The following is a 22,073-nucleotide window of genomic DNA, read 5'->3' as shown; positions in this document are numbered from 1 at the left end:
AAGAATGTTTGTGATCGGCCTGGAATACAATCATGTAATTGAAAGTAACGTTCATAAATTTATTGAAATAGCTTCTTTCTTAAGTATTTTTAGTTTTATATAATTTTTTTGACTGTTTCCAATATAACGTTTTTGAGTTGCTAGATAAGACGGGTTAAAAAGGTCTTCTCATTGATATTATTATTTTATAGAATGTCCTCTCAGAACAAGCAGTACCTTACCCTAACCAAAGATTGAAATGAAATGGCATATAGTCAAGAAAAGATATAGCAAGTTGACATCTTGTTGAGATTGCATTTTGAAATTTTCAGCATGGAAATGATGGATATTATCAACCCCATCAGGCTAAAACGTCATATACGTAGCACCAAACTGGGAAAAGTTGATGGCCTTCTAGAATATATACTAGTTGCATCATAAGGTTTTGATGTTTTGTCAGTTAGGAACCATACCTTGCCCCATTTCTCCTAGTGGTTTTACAAATAATGAAAACTAACACAATATAATATTGAAAAATGACATAAAGACAGAATTTGTTACCCACTGGTCAAGACAGTTTTGCCCAAGTTTTCAAAATGTAACTTTTTTTTTTCTTTTCTTGAAGTGAATGCTTTTTAAGATAAGGGAACTGCAGCCGCCATCTTCTTGGGTGTGCACGTAAACTCCGCTTCTGTGTAATAGCCCTAACACAAGATGAATTTTTTTCTATAAGGGGTCGTTTGGTAGAAGGTATAAGCTGGGATATCCCAGCACTAATTTTTATACCATGTTTGGTAGAAAGTATAAATTTATCCTGGGATAAATTTATACCTTGTACCAAACATGGTACAAAAATTAGTGCTGGGATATCCCAGCTTATACCTTCTTATCCCACTTATACAGATGGTATAAAATAATCCCAATAGATGGGATAAATTAGTCCCGGGATTATAATCCCAGGATAATTTCGACTATCTACCAAACGACCCCTAAGTTTATTCTGTGCGCACCAAAGAGGGTAGCGGCTTTAGACAGGAGAAACCAATGGGTTAATAATTATGTGCTTTAGATATATTAACACATTTATGTTTTCTAGGAGTCTTCTAGTCTTATTAGAATTTATCTGCTACTAGCATATGTAAAAACTTCCGAGTACTTTTATCTTTATTTTGTATAACATTTTTGAAACGAGCATAAATGGAACGATATGATTGGTAAGGATTAGAAATTGTTGTTTTCCAAATAACATCTTTTTATATCCTAACGCCTATTTAATTAAGGTGTAGTTGTAGTAGCAGGAGCTTTACCAGTATAGTTATTCTAGTAATGACAAATAATATACCCTCTCTATTACCAATCAGCTGTGATATTAACCAGTTATTTATATTTAGTTTTAAATAATCTAACTACACTTTACTGTATAAAAAATTATACGCAAGTGTGGAAGGTTAAAAAAGAAGAATTCAAAACAACAAATAAACAATATTGTGTCTCTCATCAATACAAGACGAGGGACTGGGCTAACTATCTTAACCGGCCCAAGTCCTCACAGACCACAATCCAATCGGGCAATTCGCAGGAATGTCCCTCAATCGGGGTGGTCTTTAATTTTTATCTTTCGCGTAGAAATCCTGAGGTTCTGAGTTCAAATTCCATCTCCGGCATAAAAATAAAAAATAATTTGGCAAGGCAAGGCTTGGAGAAAGTTATGCCGGATCCGGCATAAGCGCCTTTAGGCATAATTAAAGTTATGCCGGATCCGGTATAAATTTTATGCCTTAAGGCAATTTATGAGGCAGACTTTTATGCCTTAAGACATAGTTATACCTTAACCCCTTGTTTGGATGGCGGTTTCCTGTGGTTCATTAATGTATGATTTTTTATGAAACTATGTTTGTTTCCATTGTTTTGAAAATTATGTAGTATAGTGTTGCAAACCCGTGGTTCATTCCATGGTTATATAACCATGAAAAGTCCCAATTTTTGAAACGACGGATTTGGTCATTTTTCCGTAGTTACGTATTTCATTTCTCCATTATAGCCCACCCTCCACCATCCACCCCACCCCCACCATACTACTCACCCCCACCCCACCATACTACTCACCCCCACCTAAGCCCCGCCACTCACCCCCATCCCACCCCCGCCCTACCACCCACCCTCACCCCCACCCCTAACTACCCCACTCCTCCGCCAATCACACCCACCACCCCAACCACCACCCACTATCCCTCACCACTGCCCAACCCCACCCCACAACAACTCATCCCCCACCCTCATCCCACACCACCCACCTCACACCACCCACCCCTCCACCACCTCCACCCACTACCCCTCGAGTCCGGAACAAAATGCCCAAAAAAAACGGGGCTTTCGACCAAAATACCCCAACAAAAAAAAATGTTACGAAAACACCTTTAGCGCAAAAGAAATTATCGCGCTAAAGAGTTAACGGAGATTGATTAGCGCTATAAATATAGCGCAAGAATTTACCGCGCTTATAGTGCTTGTTTTTTTTTTTCCTCGCTCTTTTTGTAACCCTTCTTCGTTACACTTTTTAACGCATCGCTCTTTTTGGTCACATCGGCTTGCCGAATCGTAACGTCTTGTTCGTGACTTGAAAAATCTCAACGCTCCAATACCAACGAGGTACTCCTTAACCATGCCTCAAGTAGGTGCGAGAAACTTGCGAGCTTGCCGTGCAAAGGATTAGAAAAGAAAACAACGGAATCTTGGCAAGACGATGTAGATTTTACATACTAAAGTTGGTCGAAGAACAAGCATCATCAACCAGAGAGAACTAACTTCCCGCTACCGAAAAAAGATGTGTCTTAAGAAACCGCCAATATTTTTCGGAGGACGATATTGAGGACTTGTACTCTGATGATGATTAAGAATGTTGTGATTTTAGTTTTAAGTTTAATATATCGTTATGCTCTTAGGTATTAATTAGAATGTTAAGTATTTTCATCTACTCAAGAATGTTGTGATTGTATTTTTAAGTTTAATATATCATGGGAAGTACCTCTCGGGGTGGAGGAAACTTTAGTGGTGGAAGTACCTCTAGTGGTGGTGGCACATCTAGCGGTGGTGGCGGAAGATCAACTCAAGGGCATTAATTGATGAATGTTTTTAAGTTTTTTTCTTACTTTGATGATTGTATTTTTAATATATCATGAGTTTCTTATTAATGAATTAGTGTGTTAAGTATTTTCATCTACTCAAGGTTATGAATGATGCAATTTAATTAAGTTTTTTTTTTTTTTTTTTATGAACGCTGCCATTTTGACTAACTTTTGATTAATTATTAATGAACAAGTTTAAGTATTCGTAAAGAACTTCAAGCTAATGTCACCGAGCCTTGAACGAAAATGGCGTTCGAGCACTTTTCAACCTCTAAAACGGTCATCCGAACTTTTGTGTATCCTTGATGTGTTGATCCTACCTAATTAATCGCACAAAAATAAGTAGGGTTCTATATAAAATATTGAAGTTTCGGGGTCCCGAAGCATGATTAATCTATGGTCAAAGTACGTTAAAAAGTGTAACGAAAGAAGGGTTAACCAAAAGAGCGGGGAGAAAAAAAAAAAAAACAACGAGCACTATAGCAAGAAATTCTTGAACTATAGCGATTAACGAAGCCGTTTCCGTTAACTCTTTAGCGCGATATTTTGCTCTAAAGGTGTTTTCGTAACATTTTTTTTTGTTGGGGTATTTTGGTCGAAACTGTTTTTTTTTGGGGCATTTTGGTTCCGGACTCTACCCCTCACCACCACCCAACCCCAACCTCACAACCACTCACCCCCACCCTACCACCCACTACCCCTACTCTCATCCCACAACCATCCACCTCACACTACCCCCACCCCCTACTTACTTATTTTTTAAAGTTTCTATTTTATTCTTTACCTGAGTTTTATTAATATATATAAATTAATTTCTAATTAAGAGTTAAGGATATTTTAGTAAACTTACAAGTTATTATACAGTACCATACAGTCAAACCAAACAATACAAATGTTATTAAACCACAACAAACGATACGATTATTCAAACATTGTGTTCATTAATACGAAAGAATTACAATACAACACCATACTGTACCATACCATACTGTACATTAATGAACCACAAGAAACAACCATCCGAACAGAGGGTAAGGCAACCTCTGCCGGGGACATCATAAGTTGTCTTAAGGCATAATTAAATTTATGCCAGATCCAACATAGGTTGCCTTATAAGGCAAACTTTTAGTTACGCCTTAAGGCAACATATGACGGATCGTTATGCCTCAAGGCAACTTATGCCGCATAAGACAAACTTTTCTCAAAGTCTTGCCTTGCGAAATTATTTTTATCTTATGCCTGAGCGAGGATTCGAACCCAGAACCTCAGTATTTTCGGTCACCTTTTCAAGCGAAGCGCAAAACTTAAAGACCACCAATTTGTGGGGCAAAATTTAAAGACCACCCCAAAAGAAGGGCAATCCGCGTAATAAAATGAATCAAATCAGACTCAATCCTCAAGGCTTCTTTTTCAAAAGCATGATAGGCCTTGACTTTCAAGCCCTTCATCTCAGGTTAAGTTCACAAATCGCTTCCATATGGGGTGTGATAATCGCAAATGCATTCGTGTTTTGATGATTGTCAAACAGTTTCAGAACCAGATAGAGACATGGTTTGTAATCTGCTCTCTATGCACCTTGCATTGTCGACAGAGACAGCTATAAAGCCGAGCCACTTGTTATACACAAGTACAACTGTGAGTTGGCCCATGCTTTAGGTCAAAATTGAAGAGTGGTCTCTTTTCACCCCACATGCTCCTACTATATATACAACATGATGACAACATATTGAGTAGACTTGAAAACCTAATCTAAATTGTGCAAAGCTGCCGACATAAGTTTTTAAGATCTTTCAAGAACAAAGTTACTTTCAAGTTGAAAAATCAGATCCTGATATGTGTTTAATCTATGTTCTTTAGGTTGTTGTAAATCTTTGTTTATTTGTACTTAAACTGAAAACCTATTCTTCTTGTTTAGAAGCTGGTTATAGGTATTTAAAAGTTTCAAATTGTACTTGCTTGAAGTGTGTTTCCGCAAGCTTTTGAATGGTATACTAGGCTAGAGTTAGCTAAATAGAGTTGCTTGCAATCAGAGTATTGCAAGGGTTGAGGGACTATAGGAGTTAGTTCCTAGGTTACATAAGCGTTCTTGTAAGAGTGATGGATTATGGAAGTTAGTTCCTAGCTTACGATAGAGTTATAACCTGAAGTTATTCGTGTAGTGGGGTTCAAATCCTACTAGATAGGTCGTGATTTTTAATCCCTTGAGCAAGGAGTTTTTCACGTAAAAATCCCATGCTGAGTCTCGTAATGCACTGCATAAGGGAACTGGTATACAATCAGGTCCCTTATATACTATTTGGTGGACGCACGGCCTCTAACAGGGTGGTCTTGATTTTCTTGCCCCACTTAATAAATTTTTTAAAAATAACTTCCGCTTCAGAAAATTAGTTAGGCAAAGCTTTTGTTGCTAATCGGGCAAAAGTTTTGGACATAAATTAATTTTGTCTATAAGGTAGAAGTTCATGATACTTTAAAGGGATAAGGGTCAAATATACCCTCTACTTTAGTTTAATAGTTAAATATACCGTCTGTTACTCAAAGTAGATAAATATACCCCGTCCGTTAAGAAATTACACAAATATACCCTTCAGTTGACAGAATCCCCAATTCCACCATTAATTATCAGATTTAACTTAAAAAAAATCATGCCCGACCCGCCCCGACTAGCAAATTAAATTCTTTCCACCCAAATATACCCACCACCACTACAACCGACCCAACACAACCACCACCACCACAACCAGTAAATTCTTCATAACCATGCTTAACCATGTCCTCAGACATCATTGAACAAAACAAAAAAGATCATTCGATCTCAGTAAATACATTAAATCCCTAATACAGTATTGAATATCATATGCAAAATACCAGAAAAGCATGATTGTCATCAGTCAAACATGATTATTATAATATTTCACACTTTATAAAATACTTAGGTATCCAACAGAGAGCTTTGGCTTGAAGCAAACTGAGATAAATTTCTTCAAGTATCATTGTATCACATATCCAGGTAGCTAGCAACATTAAAATCAATAAAAATGAAAGCTTGAGGCTCAAAAAGGCTAGAAAATCCTTGCCACAAGTCTCCTCTCTAAACAACGGTCCTCCAATCTAAAATTAAAAACTAAAAATCAACAATCTATTGAAATTTTAGGCATAAAACAACAGGGTTGTGGTTAAGGATGATTATGAAGAATTTACTGGTTATAGTGGTGGAAGTGGTGGTGGTGGTTGTGTTGGGTCGGTTGTAGTGGTGGTGAGTATATTTGGGTGGAAAGAATTTAATTTGCGGGTCGAGCATGAGGTTTTTTAAGTTAAATCGGGTAATTAATGGTGGAATTATATGTCGACTGAGGGGTATATTTGTGTACTTTCTTAACGGAAGCGGTATATTTATCTACTTTGACTAACGAAAGGGGTATATTTATCTACTTTAACTAACAGAGGGTATATTTAAGTATTAAACTAAAGTAGAGGGGGTATATTTGACCCTTTTCCCTATTTTAAAATAGTGAACTTGCTCAATTAACTACAAGTACTTTTCCCCTATAGAAAAAAGTTAGAACTTATGCCTTATGGGCAGCAAAAGTTCTTCCTAGCAAATTTTTTCAAGTTAAGGTCATTTTTTGAAAATTTTATCGGGAACAATGATTCAAGACCGGACATTTTGGGTAATTTGCAGGAATGCCCTTATTTTGGGGTGGTCTTTAATTTTTGTCCAGCAAATTGGTGGCCTTTAATTTTTGCCCTACGCCTAATACCATGAGATTTGGGGTTCGAAATCCGGCTTAGTTAATAAATAAATAAAAAGAATCACAAGGTAGAGTTTTGTGGTAATGTCAGGCCTCAGGCAGAATTTTGAATGCAAAGCTTTACCTGCAGACAGAGTTTTGCAAGCCAAAGTTAGGCATCAGACATAGTTTTGCATGCCAAAGTTAAGCCTCGGGCATAGTTTTGCAAGCCATCAGGCATAGTTTGCCTGCAAACTTTGCCTTTGCCTTTAGGCATAAGACAAACTATGCCCGATGGGGGCAGAGTTTGCAAGCAAACTCTACCTAGCGAATCTAAAACTCTGCCTTGCAATTTTTCTTTTTAATTTTGTCTGAGCGGAAGTTCGAACCCGGAACCCATGGGTTTTTTAGGCAAACGACAAAACCTAAAGATTTCAAATTTGAGGGAAAAAAAAATCCGCACAAAAAAAAATGGACATATTCGGGGTCACCACATATCATTTCCTGCTTCATCTTATAACACCATTTTTTTGCGCGGATTGGCCTTCTTTTGGGATGGTCTTTATTTTGTCCCTCATATTTGTGGTCTTTAAATTTTGTCTCCCATATTGTGGTGTTTAAGTTTTTCCCTTCGCTTGAAAAAGTGGATGAATACCTGAGGTTCTGGGTTCGAACCCTCCCGCGTCAAGCATAAAAAAAATATTCGCAAGGCAATGTTGGGGGGCGTGTATGCCGGATCCCAAGATACACTCTTTAAGGAAAAACTAAAGTTATGCCAGATCTCGCATAACTAAAAGTCTGCCCCATAAGGCAAAACTTTTCCTTAACGCATAGTTTAGTTATGCCTTATGAGGCAGACTTTTAGTTAAGGCATAACCAAAAGTATGCCCATATGGCAGAACTTTTCCTTAAAGATGACTTTATTTATATAAACTTTTAGTTATACCTTAAGGAAAAGTTTGCCATGACAAGATACTTTTAGTTAAAGATAACTAAAAGACTTTTCTTAAGACATAACTAAAAGTTTGTCAGTAAAAGTGAAAAAAAAAAAAAAAAAACCTCAAGGCAAAGTCTGCCGGAGGGGGCAGAGCGAAATTCAAACTCTGTCTTGCGAATTCTTTTTAAATTTTTGATTGAATGAGGATTCAATCCGGAATCCATAGGTTTTAGCCGACGGGTAAAACTTAAAGACCACCCCAAAAGAAGAATTGCCCTAATAACACTGACCCAACACCCCCTTTTAGGCCGTCTTTTAGATTTTATTTTTATTTTAAAAAAATATGTAAATATCCCCTATGAAAAATAACTCTTACAGATAATGTTTAGGTCTAATATTTACTCACATACTTATCAACCTTATGTTTATAAGGTTAGATTGTCGTCGAACATTTACAATAATTTACAAAATCTTAAACTCTGATATAAAATTTGTTCAAGAGAAATCTTTAAACCGTGACCTAAAAAGTTCAAAAATTACAAGAGAAATAAAAAGAGGATTATTCACTAAAAAACTACTATTCCTCTTTTTTTTTTTTTTTTTTTTTTTTTTGGGTAAATAAACATTTTATCGATACCAAAAGTGAGAGTTACGAATCCTAGTAGGCATTTCTCAAACTAAACAGCCAAGCTCTTCACAGAGAGTTTACAAAGAGAACAACTCAAAACTAAAGCAGAAACTAAACAAACTAATGCAGTAGATTATAGGCCAAAGCATATTCAGGAATGGAGTTGAGCTTTGCCAATCTCCAATATTGAGCCTCTGATCTGTACAAATTATCCAATCTTGCACTAAAAAGCTAGTATCTTGAATAATGACAACTTGTGAAAAATACATCATCTGAAACCAAAAATATACAATATTGAGCCTCTCATCGATACGCGACGAGTAAACTGGGCTAACTATCTTAACCGGCCCAAACCTTCACGGGCCGCAATCAAATCAGGCTCAATCCTTAAAGCTTCTTCAAAAGCATTATGGGCCTCAACTTTCAAGCCCTTAATCTCATAACACTGACCCAACAAACAAAAGGCCTTAGCTTGATCAGAACAACTCAATTTCACTGCCTCTAAAAGGTCCATTATAGCCGAGTCAACTCGTCTTTTCCGGTTCAGCGCCACCTGTAACTCGGCCCGTTTAAGCAATGCATCGGCTCTCTCTCCGCCGGACAAGGCCTTCACCGCTGGCGGAGATAGGGCGGAATCCAACCACCTTAAAGCAGCATTTTTTTTTTTTTTTTAGCAATCGAATTTATGTCTAGTGGGGATAACACAAAAGCCATATAGGGCATTGATGCAAAAATATAAACTTATGCATGTGAAAAAGTTACTCCCTCCGTCTCAATTTATATGACACATTTGTCTTGGTACAAAATTTAAAAAAAATGAAAAACTTTTTAAAAGTTGTAGTCTAAAATAAGCTTAGACTCGTGGCTGTCAATTAGTTCGGTTAAAAAGACATTTTAAGATTAAGTTACTTTTAATAATAGAAAGGTGACATTTTTTTTTAATAGACTAAAAAGGAAAAGTAAATTGGGACAAGCGAGTACTCCCTCTTTCTCAATTATCTGTCATGGTTACTAATAATAATTGTTTCAAATTATTTGTCGTTTTAAAAATGCAAGGCATAATTAATTTTTTTCTTCATTTTATCTTTAGTTGAATTGTGTAATTAATGAAGATGAAACATAATTAGAGTTAATATTTAGTGAGGAGTTATTATAACTTAGACATAATTAGGTAAAGTTAGTCAAATACCCTCCTAATTAATACTCCCTCCCTTTCAAATTATTTATCGCTTTTTTATTTTTACAAACCCCTTAAAAATATTAATTAGGAGGAGTATTTGACTAATTTTAATCATATTTTTATCTAAATTATAATATCTCTCTATTAAATATTTAATCTATTTACGTGTCATCTTTCGTTAATAAGAAAATTCTTCTAAGGATAAAACAAGGAAAAACTAATTAATTATGCCTTACATTTTTAAAACGACAAACAATTGAAACAACCATTGTTAGACTGAGGGAGCACTCCCCCGTCTTGACATTTCTAAGAAATAATTTAATTTTATGAGACATTTATAACCAAACATTTATTTAGACTTGATTTAGATCACAAATTTCAAAAGTATTTCCTTTCTTCCTTAAACTTCATGCATAGTCAAATAGTGCTACATAAATTGAATAGTGTTCGTCCGTATTAGTTACAGAGGGACAAAAATTAAAGAGCAACACAAAATAGGGACATAAGTGTGAATTACCTTAAAGCAACGACTTTATGGCCCATTAAATCAAGCGATAGGGCTTTAAGAATATGGGCCGCTGGATCTTTGGGCTCGATGGCTAAGGCCTTATCAGCTTCACCGGCGGCGAATTTAGCGAGGTTGAATGAAGTTGTTTTGCTCCGATTAGATCTTGCTCGAGAAAGGAATTGGGCTCCTTTTATGAAGTGAAAATGGGCTTGGTTAGTTGATCGGTTTTTTGTTCGGAGTCGGGTTAAAGCTTGTTTGGGGAAATTGTACATAGCGTAGAATATTCCCAGTGTGAATAGAAGGATAGCTAGCTGAATTACGATGTCTGTTTCCATTTTTTTGGAGTGTCAGCCAAACAGTGACTAAGCTCTTCGAGACTGAATCCACTGGTATATGGTAATGGTACATGTTCTCTTTTTTCTTTTTTAAGTTTCGGGTCGTCTGGATTATACTGGAGGCCCATGGTTAAATGAAGGCCCATTTCTGGAGCTCCAGAAAATAGCAGTTTAATGCTTAATTTTAGAGAGGCAAAAGTCCTATAATGAACCCTTTTGTTTTGTACCAAATGTTATTTTGCATTATGAACAATGCATCTTTTTAGTATCTCATGAGTAAAGGGAAATGTAAAACTAATTTGTTTGATAAGAGGAGATATTCCGTTTTGATTCGGAAGTCGGATGATTTACATTGGGTAGGTTCAGAGTCCGATTCAAAATTTAAGCTCTTTGAGTTAAACCTTTAAAATTATTAGCATTGAACCAATTGTATTTTTAAAATTATGAGTTAAAACCTATTATGCACTTGTTAGTTGTTACAATTTTAATGGTTTATATATAAATTCATGTTTTGCATTGAAAGTACGATTCAGATGAACCCAATACCATACTGTTGCATCCTTTTTTAGGTAGGCCCTCTAAGAGAGTAGAGCGATCTCTATCAAGAAACTGTACTCGAATTCAAGACCTTTGGTTAAGGGCGAAAAATATTCCAACTATTCCACGACATAGCTAAGTGGTTGTAAAACTAATGCATCTTGTATACTTCTCTTAAATCTTACAGTAGATATCTTCATTTTCAAAATGATAAATTTTTTTGCCAATCCAAAACTTTAACAAGTGACTCAAGAGTTAGGACTATTACAAACTACTTTGGAAGTCACAAAGAGGAATAATCAGTGTATTCTCTAACACTTTCTACCTTTATTTTTTCAGAACAATAGAAAATTAGACACTCCTTTCTTTAACATAAGTACTAGTGGCACTAAATTTTTACCATTCCTACCCAGAAAAGAAAATTCTGGGAGGGGAAGAGAAATAGTAAAGTAAAATAAATAAGTTAGTTTGTTCTTCGTGCTTTTTTTTTAATTTCTCACCAAAGTCCCCGTTTTATCCGGATTCGTGCAGAGTAAAGCACATTAAAAGGAAAAACGCCCCCTACCAGAATTTTTTTCATTCCCAAGACTCAAACCCGAGGGAGCCTATCCATCCTACCACAACCCCTAGCTGGTAAAAGAGTTAATTTCTTCCCTTCCCTCTTTGTATCTTGTGTTTTTTTCCCTTTAGAAGTGTGTATATCTTTGGGAAACATCTTTAGCACCACCTTAAATATTTGCTGTGATGAATTTTCAAAGATCAACTGCATAATATATACGTGAGAGTGGATTACTTCAGCCAAATCCAATTTACATTGAAGAAACATGAATGAAATGAGCTCTTTTAATCCTTTTTCATATGTTGATAAATGATTCAATGCAGTACAATCACTTGCTTTTACTACATCAACTTTGTGCTGCTAATGGCATCTTCTTTCATCCAAATATTTAGAGAAAGCGGAAGACAAACTCAGATGTTTCCGATGCTTGCTTCTCAGTGTTAAGATGTACAGCATCTCGAAAACTTTCAACCCGAAAAACAGCTAGTGGAATATGACTGGATTGAACCCTTGATTTTACAAGATATATGTACAAACAGAGACCAAGTGCGAATAATTAAACAGCAGCAGATGCAGAACAACGATCAATGAGACTCGATGATATCAAGATCAAAATTTACTCCATAACGAGCTGCATATGACGATTGAGATCTTTTAGATAAGTTGTGCTACTGTAATCTTCTAAATCACAAGCATCCAGCATCAATGCTCTTCCTCCTGTCGATTTCTGCTTCATGTCTATTGGTACGTTCTCGCCTTTCAACAGCTGAACAGCCTGCATAGTCCAAGAAATTACTAGCACTCTGGCAAAACGCTCGTTTGGTACTATTCAATAACTTTGTGTACCAAAACCTAAATCAAGTTCAAGTTAGGTTTTGTTTGAAATCCTTGTTATCATTTCAGTTGACATTTCAAGTTTGCACAAAAAGGATAAGTTATCAGCTCAAAGCTCTATGACCAAGAATTTCAAGGTGTTCAAATCTTCATGTAATCGATCAGTTAGGTTTCATTTGAATTCCTTTGTACTCTTTAACACGAGGGATGTAAATGGGTGGGGTAGGGCAGTGCAATCTTAACCAACCAAATTGAAACCCCCCCCCCCCCCTTTTTCCAGCCCTCCCAATCCTGCCCTGTTTATCATTTTTTTTCTCTATTTTAGACCTGCCTTGCCTACGCTGCTAAGCCTTGCCCCGTTTAAGTTTCAAGGTGTCGTTATCCATCTTTGTCCAACTAGCTTATACCAAAATGTTAGACCTGAGGGCTAACACAACTGAATTAGTTGAAGAAAACAGAAACCCCAGCGACCAAGCATTCCTGCCCAAAGAATCGCCACATTGTCGAGGACACATTTGAAAAGGCGAGTACCCTCTAAGTTGACCACATTGTCGGGGGGGTGGACAGGAACTTCCTTTGTGTAAACAACCCTTTTTTTATTTTTATTTTTATTTAAATTGTTTTTAATTACATAGGGGTAGGGAAAGGGGAAATGGGATAAGGGATTACAATGTGGGGATTTAAACCCTCACCAACAAGGTACGAGTTCAGGTAGCCAACCAACTGAGCTACTAGATCCCTACATAAACAACCCTTTGATTAACGTGGTTATGGTTAAAAAGTCAAAATTTCGAAAATAGAAATGCTCTTGCCTAGAGGTTTTCTCAGTATAGAAATACTGTGCAACGATAAAGACATACCCGTATCATGTTAGGGCGCATGTTTGGCAAGTGGTGAATGCATGTGGAAGCTGTAAACATAGCTCGTTTCATCTCAACAACATCATAGGCATCTCCTAGACGAGGGTCCGCTAATTCCTTGACATTGTTCTGTTCCAGCATTGGTTTTGCCTGTACAAAAATGGTAGCAGATATAAAATTTTCTTCCAGAGCTGCAGAACAAAACTATACCATAGTTCCGTTTGTTTCTACTTAACGAAGGTCTGAAATGTGTAAAGAAAGTTTCACTTTTAACAAGAACATACCCACATCACAAGACTCTGTCTAGATGAATCAACAGCACGGCGACCAGTAATAAGCTCCAATAGCAGAACCCCAAAGGCAAAAACATCGGTCTTCTCATGAACAATCCCGTGCATAAAGTACTCGGGTGCCATATATCTGAGAGACCAATTTTTGTCATACTTTCATCAAAGCAACAATTATAATGAATGAATGCATCTAAAATGCAATTGCACTGAACTTCTTTGTTGCTCGGGCCTTCCAAAAATGTTGCCACACCCGTGTCGGATCCTCCAAACTTGCATAGCTTTGGGATGAACGGACACACTAGCAATATTTTTGAAGTGTCCGAGCAACATACCCGAAGTTTACATACCCGAAAGTTCCTTCAATGGGGGAAACAATATGATGTACCCATTTTTCAGGCAGCCATTTTGCAAGTCCAAAATCAGATATCTGCAGCAACATAAAGAAGCTTCAAGCAAACTGACAAAATTAATTCATTACAAGTGAAGTTTCTAAAGCAAAACAAGATTAGATTGAAACCTGAGGTTCATAATCTTCAGTAAGTAGAATGTTCGAGGCTGTAATATCTCTATGGATTATGCGCCTTTGGCAATCACAATGAAGATAACGCAGTCCATCAGCTACACCAACTGCCACTTTATATCTTATTTTCCATTCAAGGCATTCTTCTCTACCTGAAATGCTGAGTTCTCCTTTTATCAGTCAAAACAACATCAAAATCCCAATCCACCTCATTACATTTTAATATTTTACTAAAGGATTTAATTTATATATGCTGACATAGTAAAATCCTTTTACATTATCATTGTATTGAAACATGTTGTTGTCAGTGGCGGAGACATGAATTCTAATAAAATAATTCAAGAAAATGTGACATATTGTATCTGAACCTATGACCTAAATCAATTTCTCAACAACTTTTGTCACAACACAAAAGTCTTATCTTATTTTAAGGGGATTCAACAATTTATATATACGAAAAAAAAAAAAACGATTTTGCCCTATTTCTATAGTATAATTTTCTGACAAAGGGGATTAAATTGAACTCCCTAGTCTCCAACTAGCCCCGCCCTTACTTGTAGCATGTTATCTAATATTTTACTATAAGATTTATTTTATATATGCCGATAGAGTAAAATTCTTAACATTAGCATTGTATTTAAACCCAGTTTTAGTTTATATACGTCGATAGAGTAAAATTCTTAACATTTTCATTTTATTTAAACCTACTGTAGTCAGTGGCGGAGACTTGAATTTTAACAAAGGGAATGGATTTGAACTTATGATCTCAAGCAATTTTTGCACCAATTTTGCCACTGCACAAAGTTTTTATCTCTGTTGTATCTGCCATATTTTCAGGCTACTAATCCCACTTATTATAACAAAATTAATTGTGGTTATCTCTTAGGCGATCTTATAGTGTAATTTTTTTTATACTATCAGTGTTAAACTATTCATTAAAATGATACATGTCCAAGTAATAAAGCATTACACTAGGGAATCAAGGTTAAACAAGTTGAGAGAGAAATACAGCACCGTGTAGAACAGAAGCGAGGCTGCCATGGTGCAAGTATTGGAGAACAAGATGCAAACCACCATCAACACTGAAACCAATTAACTTAGCAGCATTTGTGTTGTTGATGTGAGCAATGATTCCTAGCTCAGACAAGAAGTCTCCAACTCTGTCCTCATCATTCTTTTCTTTCTTGGTTATTTTCTTTACTGCAACAACTTGGCCATCTTGCAAATGTCCTTTGTACACTTCTGCATGTCCTCCTTTGCCAATTAAGTTATCTAGTCACATTTCAAGACATAAAATTAGTATAGTATTAGCATAAATTATGTACAAAGGTAGTTGATGTTGGCACTTTTTTATTTTGAAGTAATCGTGCAGATTATGCAACCTAGTTATTATATTTAATAAGGAGTAGTAAATTTGCTTGAAAGCAACATGTTTTATGTAGAATTGTAGGATTCTTTGGACAGTTGGTTCTTTGCTCTTTTCTTCTCGAGCCAATAATAACGGCCCTGCAGGTGCACCAAGACTGACGGTCAATGAAGTAGGTGAAAATCACGAGAGATCAGAATCAAATTCCTATGGACACAAAAAATGCTAGGATAGTGGTGCACGGCTCGAAACTTAATAGATAATTGGCCCACCTTTCTTGCACTAAGAAATACCAAGTAAATTTTTTCTTCTGATTTAAGCTTCGATGGATAGTGTTACTCGATATTTGTATGTGGTGAGGAATAATGGGTAACTCGATGAAATAGTAATTCTACACGTAAGCCATCTCGGATACGACCTTTATTGACATTGACAAAGCAAAGAAAGGCAAGAATCTTGCTGGCATGTGCAGATGAGTACACCTGCAGCTGCTCCAGCTGCATCAACTAGGCCTTACTTGAAGCAGAAATTTCAAATTTGTTGGGACAAATTGAAACATCAAGGCCCATTGACAATAGTAGGAAAATTAATCGGGTTCATGGTTAGTTGTCACTCTCTCCTAGGCATGGTCTCAGGGATTCATATCCAAAATTTCTCACACAGATTACCAATTTGCTACCAATATTACATTTTAAAGTTTTTAAACAGTTTGTTTAAAATTATAACAAGGGGTGTTTCAACATGAAGACGACTTTTAAGCATTTTTTTTTCGTTGGTAAGTGAAGATAGTAATCAGATGGTGTAAATAAGCAGGTCTCACCAGCCCTTTTTTGGGCTTCCCACCTTTATCTCTCATAACCGCCTTGGCATATGATTAATTTAGATTCTAATCTAGAAAGTTTATTTTAATAATAAAATGTGTCTTACCTAAAGCAATTACTCTCTCCGTCTCAATAAAATTTATGTGAGTATAATTTAGTTAGATACAGAGTTTAAGAAAGAAAAGAATTTTTTTAAAACTTGTAATCTAAAATAAATCATAAATATTTGTACGGTTATAAATTATTTTATTAAGGATAAAATAAAAGTTTTAAATTAAATTATTTTTAAATATAAAAATATATCATTTTTTTTAGATAAATTAAAAAAAATTATCACATAAATTGGAATAGAGGGAGTATATTTTTAGAGTTCAAACAAGAATTTTTTTTATTTGTTAAAAATGACGGAATATTTATCATCCAACGGACATTTGGTGGTGGTTCCCACAAGTCACTATCACTTTCAATTTTGTAATAAAATCTTTGAGCAGACCATGTTTACTTTTCTGCCATGGCCAAAGAAAAGTTGAAGATCAAGTACAGGGCTGCTTTGACTACTAAGTGGGGTAGTTGAATTTTCCAAGAACCCAACATTTAAAAACTAAAACTTAAATAAATGTGAAAACTTATTATTAGCATGCGGCCTTAAAATGCACAAAAAGCACTCTGCATTGTCCCATTCTTGTCTAGGCTCCTGCTTCTAAATTCATATTAAAAAAATAGTGCAAATTTTGTCTTTTTTGCATAAATCAGTATTTTAAAGTTTTCTTTCTCAAAAAAGGCAGAAATTGTAATAACGGAGACACGCCTACAGAAATTTTAAACTCGATGTAACGTAATCTGAGGAACATATGATATATCTGTGAAATCTACAGGACTTCTTTTTTTGCTTAAGAAATCTATAGGATCAATACGTATTATGATATATGACAAATAAAACAAGGTTTGAATCTTGGAACCAATTTCTTAAAATGAGGAGGTACTATAAAATTCTTTCTAATGTATTTGAATCTTATAATTGGGAGTTGTATGGTTAATAAGAAGGATAAGGATTTTAATGAGTTCAAAATTTGGGTGGAGTAGTAATAAAGTATTGTCTTTGTCAAATAAATGGTCATGCCCCTAATCCAACTGTCCCATGTTATAAAAAGCAATGAACTTTTTGGGTTTTCGAGTAAACCCACGAGAACTTTTTTTTTGGCAATTTAATTTCCTTTGACTCAATTAGCATTTGCTACCGTACAAGTACAGCACTTCAACAGTACTACATTCCTTGTCAAAATAGACTTGATTCTCGTTCAAATTTCAAATAAAATATTACTAATTCATTTAGACATTAATCTATGTTTCGTCAACAAGAGTATCTGAAAAAATGTAATAAAATAAGATAGAGGGGAGAATTTCTAATTTCAATAACTCAAAAATGTCTCGGTAAAAAAGTTTCTTTCTTTTTCATCAAAAGTTGAAAAAAGGTCCATATAGGAGTATGTTACTCCCATATGCCATATGGTTTTATTATCCCAAGAACAAATGGAAACAGAGCAAATTTTCAAAGAAAGGTACCAATACCTCTGACTGAGCATAAATGATCTTGAAAATAACCAGAAAAAAAAGTATTTCTCTTAAAAATATATTTAGAAGCTGTGGTCTAACGATAGTAATAAAATATGGAAAACATATGAAAAATCGTGATTCAAAATTTCAACACAGACTTAACTTTTTTTATATATCTAAATTATAAAATATTTAATTCCTACTTGTGCTTATGTGACTCTCTAGAATACTGAAGTACATGCAAATTCCAAAGCAGGTAAATTATAATAGACCCGGCGATGTAAATTCAAATAAATTAAATCCCAAAGCAGGTGAACGTAGTAATAACACAGGATGGTCACTTTCCAAAATTCTAATTAAAAAATAAATCACTGTCATAGACTTGACACTCAAATTCCATGGTAAATATATAGGGGTTTCACTTATGAAATTCCAAACTCCATAATAACAATTATTTTTTAATTACAAAAGCTAAAGCATAGAGTTATTAGTGGATTTTATTTATACTTAACACCGTATGGAAAATTTAAAAATGAAAAAGGTTCAAATATGCCCTAACTCAAATTTAAGCAAATTCGTCATGCGTTAATAATATAGCCTCACATATACGCTTTATCATTCAATAGTGGGTTCAAATATATCCTTAATTCAACTAAAAATCCCTAATTAATCTAATTAGCTGATTCATACGCAAAAAAAATTCAAATATACCTCAAAGTATGCGAAATTGAACATCAATATAGTACTAACTTGGATTGAAATTATAAACAAAAAAAATTGAAATAATAAGAAATTTACCTGGAGCAAAATTATCAGTAGCTAGAGCAAGTTCATCAAGGCTAAAATTCCTCCAAGAAGGTTTAGGAACAACAAAATCATGACAATCAATTGTATCTTCTTCAGCACTCCTAATCCTTGCCAATAATTTCCTCTTAATATTATTCTTCTTCGGTAACAACATCTCATATCCACTAAGTAATGGTATTGTAGATAATCTTTTAATCGATTTTCTCTTCATATTATCAAACAAACTCTTAAAACTCAACCCTTCACCGGAGCTGCCGTTACCGCCGGCCGGAGATGACCCGAAACTTCGGGTCCGTTCGCCGGAGCTGGTGCTACTGTTATCGGAATCTGACGTGGCACCTGATATGTGAATTTCCAATACTGCCCTTGGTGATAACTGATCGTTGTTATCTTTTTGTTTTTTATTATTTCCATTTTCTTTTTCTTCTTCTTCTTGTTCCTTTTCTATTACTTCTTGGCTCTTCATTTCTTCTTTTTCTACATTTTTTGCAACTTGTACAACATTTTCACCTACAACAAAATTCATATTAGAAAAAAAAAAAAAAATCAAATTTTTCTTCCGTTTAGTTACAGAGCATAGATGTTTACTACATTTATATACGTGAAAATCACTAAAATGTCAATAGATATTAAGTTATGAACCCTTAATTGTAACAATGAGTGAGTTCAGTGACGTAAACATATGTCAAGATCAAATTTGTTTATCAGAGTGCTTTGATTGCTCAAGAAAACAAGATCATTTCGTTCTATTTTTAGTAATGAAAAAAAGGAGTGAGGGCAATCTCTATATGCTATTTAGGTCGATGAGAAGGTACAGAAATAGCTAGAACTGATGCAGAAAGCACGAAAAACATCTCGTAAATTCTATCATGTTAAAAATTCTGACTCCACCTCTGTTTCTGTTTATGGCGAAAAATGTTCTAAGATTTGAAAAAGGGTTTATTATAGATACACATAAAAAGAAGAAAAAAGGGGAAAGGAAAGAACCTTCCATGGTATATTTGGAGATGTTTGTTGTGTGAAACACAAATGAGAATGAATGAATGAATCAAGAAGCTTCTTCTAAAATTTCAAAAGAATTTGCTATGAAGCAAATTGAAAAGGAATTTAGAAGAATTAGAATATATTCTATGAAGGTTTACATTTGAGGTTCAATCATAATTAATTCTTCTCCCCCAACAAGAAGAAGAAGAGAAAATGGTATATCTTAAAGAAGTTGTTATTCTTTTTCTTTGAAGAAATTAAAAGAGAGGTTGAAGTAGAGGCAATAGAGAGAAAACCGGCTGTGTGGTACTTGGAATATTATTATGTGTGGTGCTTACATTTATACGCTAATCGAATGCAAAATATTACTGTATAATCTAATGTATAATTATAATTTATTTTTTTGGGCTGATGAATCCTAGCCGTTAGGTTTAGGCATTCATGATTTGTTTTTTTGTTGGTGAGATCTCAACCGTTGGAGTTGGACATTCTTGATTTTTGGCGCAACTAACGCTGTGTATTGTCGGGGAAAAGATCAAATAACGAACCCAACTAACTTTGATGTAAATTTAGAGTGTTTTAAGGGTATTTTAGGTAGAATATTTTTGGATGGTGGAGTAGTACTATGTTATTCTCTGTAAAAAATTTAAAAGTTTTTAAGTTCACAATTTCTTAACACGATATTCGGTATTTAGATCGGGACTTGACTAAAATTGAATTCGCACAAAAAGTCTGCTTCAAGAGGTAAGGCGCTCTCTAACAATAACGATTTCATATTCAAAGCTCGAACCCAAACTTTTAGTTAACGATGAAGGAGTATATAAATATCAGTCCACCACAACATTTGTCAGTCAAGTTAAGTAATAGATACTAGCTGTTTATGCTAATAAATATAAATGATCCAGAATTTGAACTTTATGGGCTCGAGATGTCACGGAACCCATTGACTATTTGATTTAGTTGGTTCGAAATTTAATGTTTGTACATGTTTTGATAGATTTTTTAACACATATATACAATGTGAGCGACAACTATTGAATTCGGCTGAAAGCCTGAAGTGACCTGATTCTCCAAATTATATTGTACATCGACCCTGATAATAAATGAGATCTAATAACCTGAGAAATAGATTAAGTAATCTATTACTATAACTTATTTTACTACCTTAAAAGGATAAATATTTATGTAAATTGGGTGTTTACATCAAAACAGTTCAATTTATAATGATTAAGTGGGTTAACAAAGTTAAAAGATATATTATAACCATGGTTATGTGATCATTCGTGTGTTTCATGTCATGCATCTATGGATTAAGAATCAAAATTATTAAAGGATTTCCAACTATTATTATGCCATGAGACGGATCAATAATTAATTTTATATTCAATCTCTCAGAAGTTTGAAAACAAATCTCGAGACACGTCAAAATAAGTCAACATCTTCGGTAGTAGAGTAATCTTACTTTTGGATCTTCATAGGTATGTTTGGACAACATCATGGGATATCAAAGAGATCTTGTCTCTTTTGTGAACTTATGCAGTATTGGAATGCTAATTTTCTTGTAAAATTGAACAAATTATTGGTTCATGAATGGGATTAATTCAGATTAAAAGAAATAGTATCTTGATGGAATTTCTAGAACTGTGAATCTTGTGTACATTGAATTTAGCTAGTACTAGTATTTAGGATAAATTAAGACCATATTCATGAGAAACTACATGTGAGACGTTTTTGACTTAATTACATAAACATCGACTGTTTAGCCATAAAAAAAGTGTGTTTATATATGATATATATCTATATAAAAATGGGTTTTAATTATTCAAAATTTGTAGTGTAATGGGTCTTTGAGCAATGGGAATTTATATCTTATACGTTGCATTTAGCTCGTGAGATTGAAAAAGTTAACGAAACATGAGACTATACTTGATAAACTTTTTCACTTTTTTATTACGGTGTTTGAATCAGTTTGTGCGATTTTTACTATTTCACTAGGTATTTGCTACTTCCCACCAACATAAAAAAAAATTGCAGAAAAGGACACTTTAGGGGGTGGTCCTAACATTTTCAGGGCGCTTGACAAACTTTTTATTAATAATCTATGTTATCTATCGAGTATAAGTTCTATCTAATGTGCACATAAGTGAGTCTCGTGTATGAGGCAAGAGCCGGTGACATTTCAAGAAGTTATAGGTATTTCCCTATGATACAAACGTGTGGCCAATTGAGCAGATTTATTATATTAAAACGTTCCAAATTCATGCCCTCATAGACAAACTAATTTACGCCCATAACATATGCCCGATGGACAAAAGAAATTATATATATATATATTTTTTTTTTTTTTTTGGTTAAGAGGGGCTAAAAGTTGAAAATCACATTTTATGGAAATCATTCTTGCAAATTACCCCATCGGTGAAATAGATCCTATATAAAAATAAAAAAAATAAAAAAAAAATGATTTCTCAGTCATTCTGGTAGTTGTACTCATAAAACCAACCAAATTATGAACTATTAA

At 34.7% G+C, this 22,073-nt stretch overlaps 2 protein-coding genes across 2 annotated transcripts; both read right to left on the bottom strand.

Moving 5' to 3' along the window:
- Positions 1-8,573: 8,573 nt before the first annotated feature.
- Positions 8,574-10,573, bottom strand: LOC132060560 (uncharacterized). Its single transcript, XM_059453566.1, has 2 exons — positions 10,098-10,573; positions 8,574-9,044 (listed from the first exon to the last, which is right to left on the bottom strand). The coding sequence occupies exons 1-2, from the start codon at positions 10,421-10,423 to the stop codon at positions 8,735-8,737; spliced, it is 636 nt and encodes a 211-aa protein (XP_059309549.1). The 5' UTR covers positions 10,424-10,573; the 3' UTR covers positions 8,574-8,734.
- Positions 10,574-11,870: 1,297 nt separating this feature from the next.
- LOC132060504 (receptor-like cytosolic serine/threonine-protein kinase RBK1) lies at positions 11,871-19,097 on the bottom strand. The gene is made up of 7 exons (XM_059453525.1): positions 18,563-19,097; positions 15,038-15,295; positions 14,021-14,175; positions 13,851-13,930; positions 13,498-13,633; positions 13,214-13,363; positions 11,871-12,294 (listed from the first exon to the last, which is right to left on the bottom strand). Exons 1-7 carry the CDS (start codon positions 19,095-19,097, stop codon positions 12,136-12,138), a joined length of 1,473 nt encoding a protein of 490 aa, XP_059309508.1. The 3' UTR covers positions 11,871-12,135.
- Positions 19,098-22,073: the final 2,976 nt, after the last annotated feature.

The sequence above is a fragment of the Lycium ferocissimum genome, chromosome 6 (assembly GCF_029784015.1).
Source record: "Lycium ferocissimum isolate CSIRO_LF1 chromosome 6, AGI_CSIRO_Lferr_CH_V1, whole genome shotgun sequence".
In the NCBI taxonomy this organism is placed as follows: Eukaryota; Viridiplantae; Streptophyta; class Magnoliopsida; order Solanales; family Solanaceae; genus Lycium; species Lycium ferocissimum.
The sequence above is the reverse complement of the archived record's forward strand: the minus strand, read 5'-3'. Positions and strand labels throughout refer to the sequence as shown.

What these genes read in the sequence shown, in the direction of transcription:
- LOC132060560 (XM_059453566.1), bottom strand. Translation starts at nt 10,423, where the DNA reads ATGGAAACAGACATCGTAATTCAGCTAGCTATCCTTCTATTCACACTG. An exon ending in CATAAAGTCGTTGCTTTAAG is followed by an intron (nt 9,045 to 10,097) that starts GTAATTCACACT and finishes TGCTGCTTTAAG; the next exon opens with GTGGTTGGATTCCGCCCTAT.
- LOC132060504 (XM_059453525.1), bottom strand. Translation starts at nt 19,097, where the DNA reads ATGAATTTTGTTGTAGGTGAAAATGTTGTACAAGTTGCAAAAAATGTA. An exon ending in GACAGAGTCTTGTGATGTGG is followed by an intron (nt 13,364 to 13,497) that starts GTATGTTCTTGT and finishes ATTTTTGTACAG; the next exon opens with GCAAAACCAATGCTGGAACA. An exon ending in TGCGCCCTAACATGATACGG is followed by an intron (nt 12,295 to 13,213) that starts GTATGTCTTTAT and finishes TGGACTATGCAG; the next exon opens with GCTGTTCAGCTGTTGAAAGG.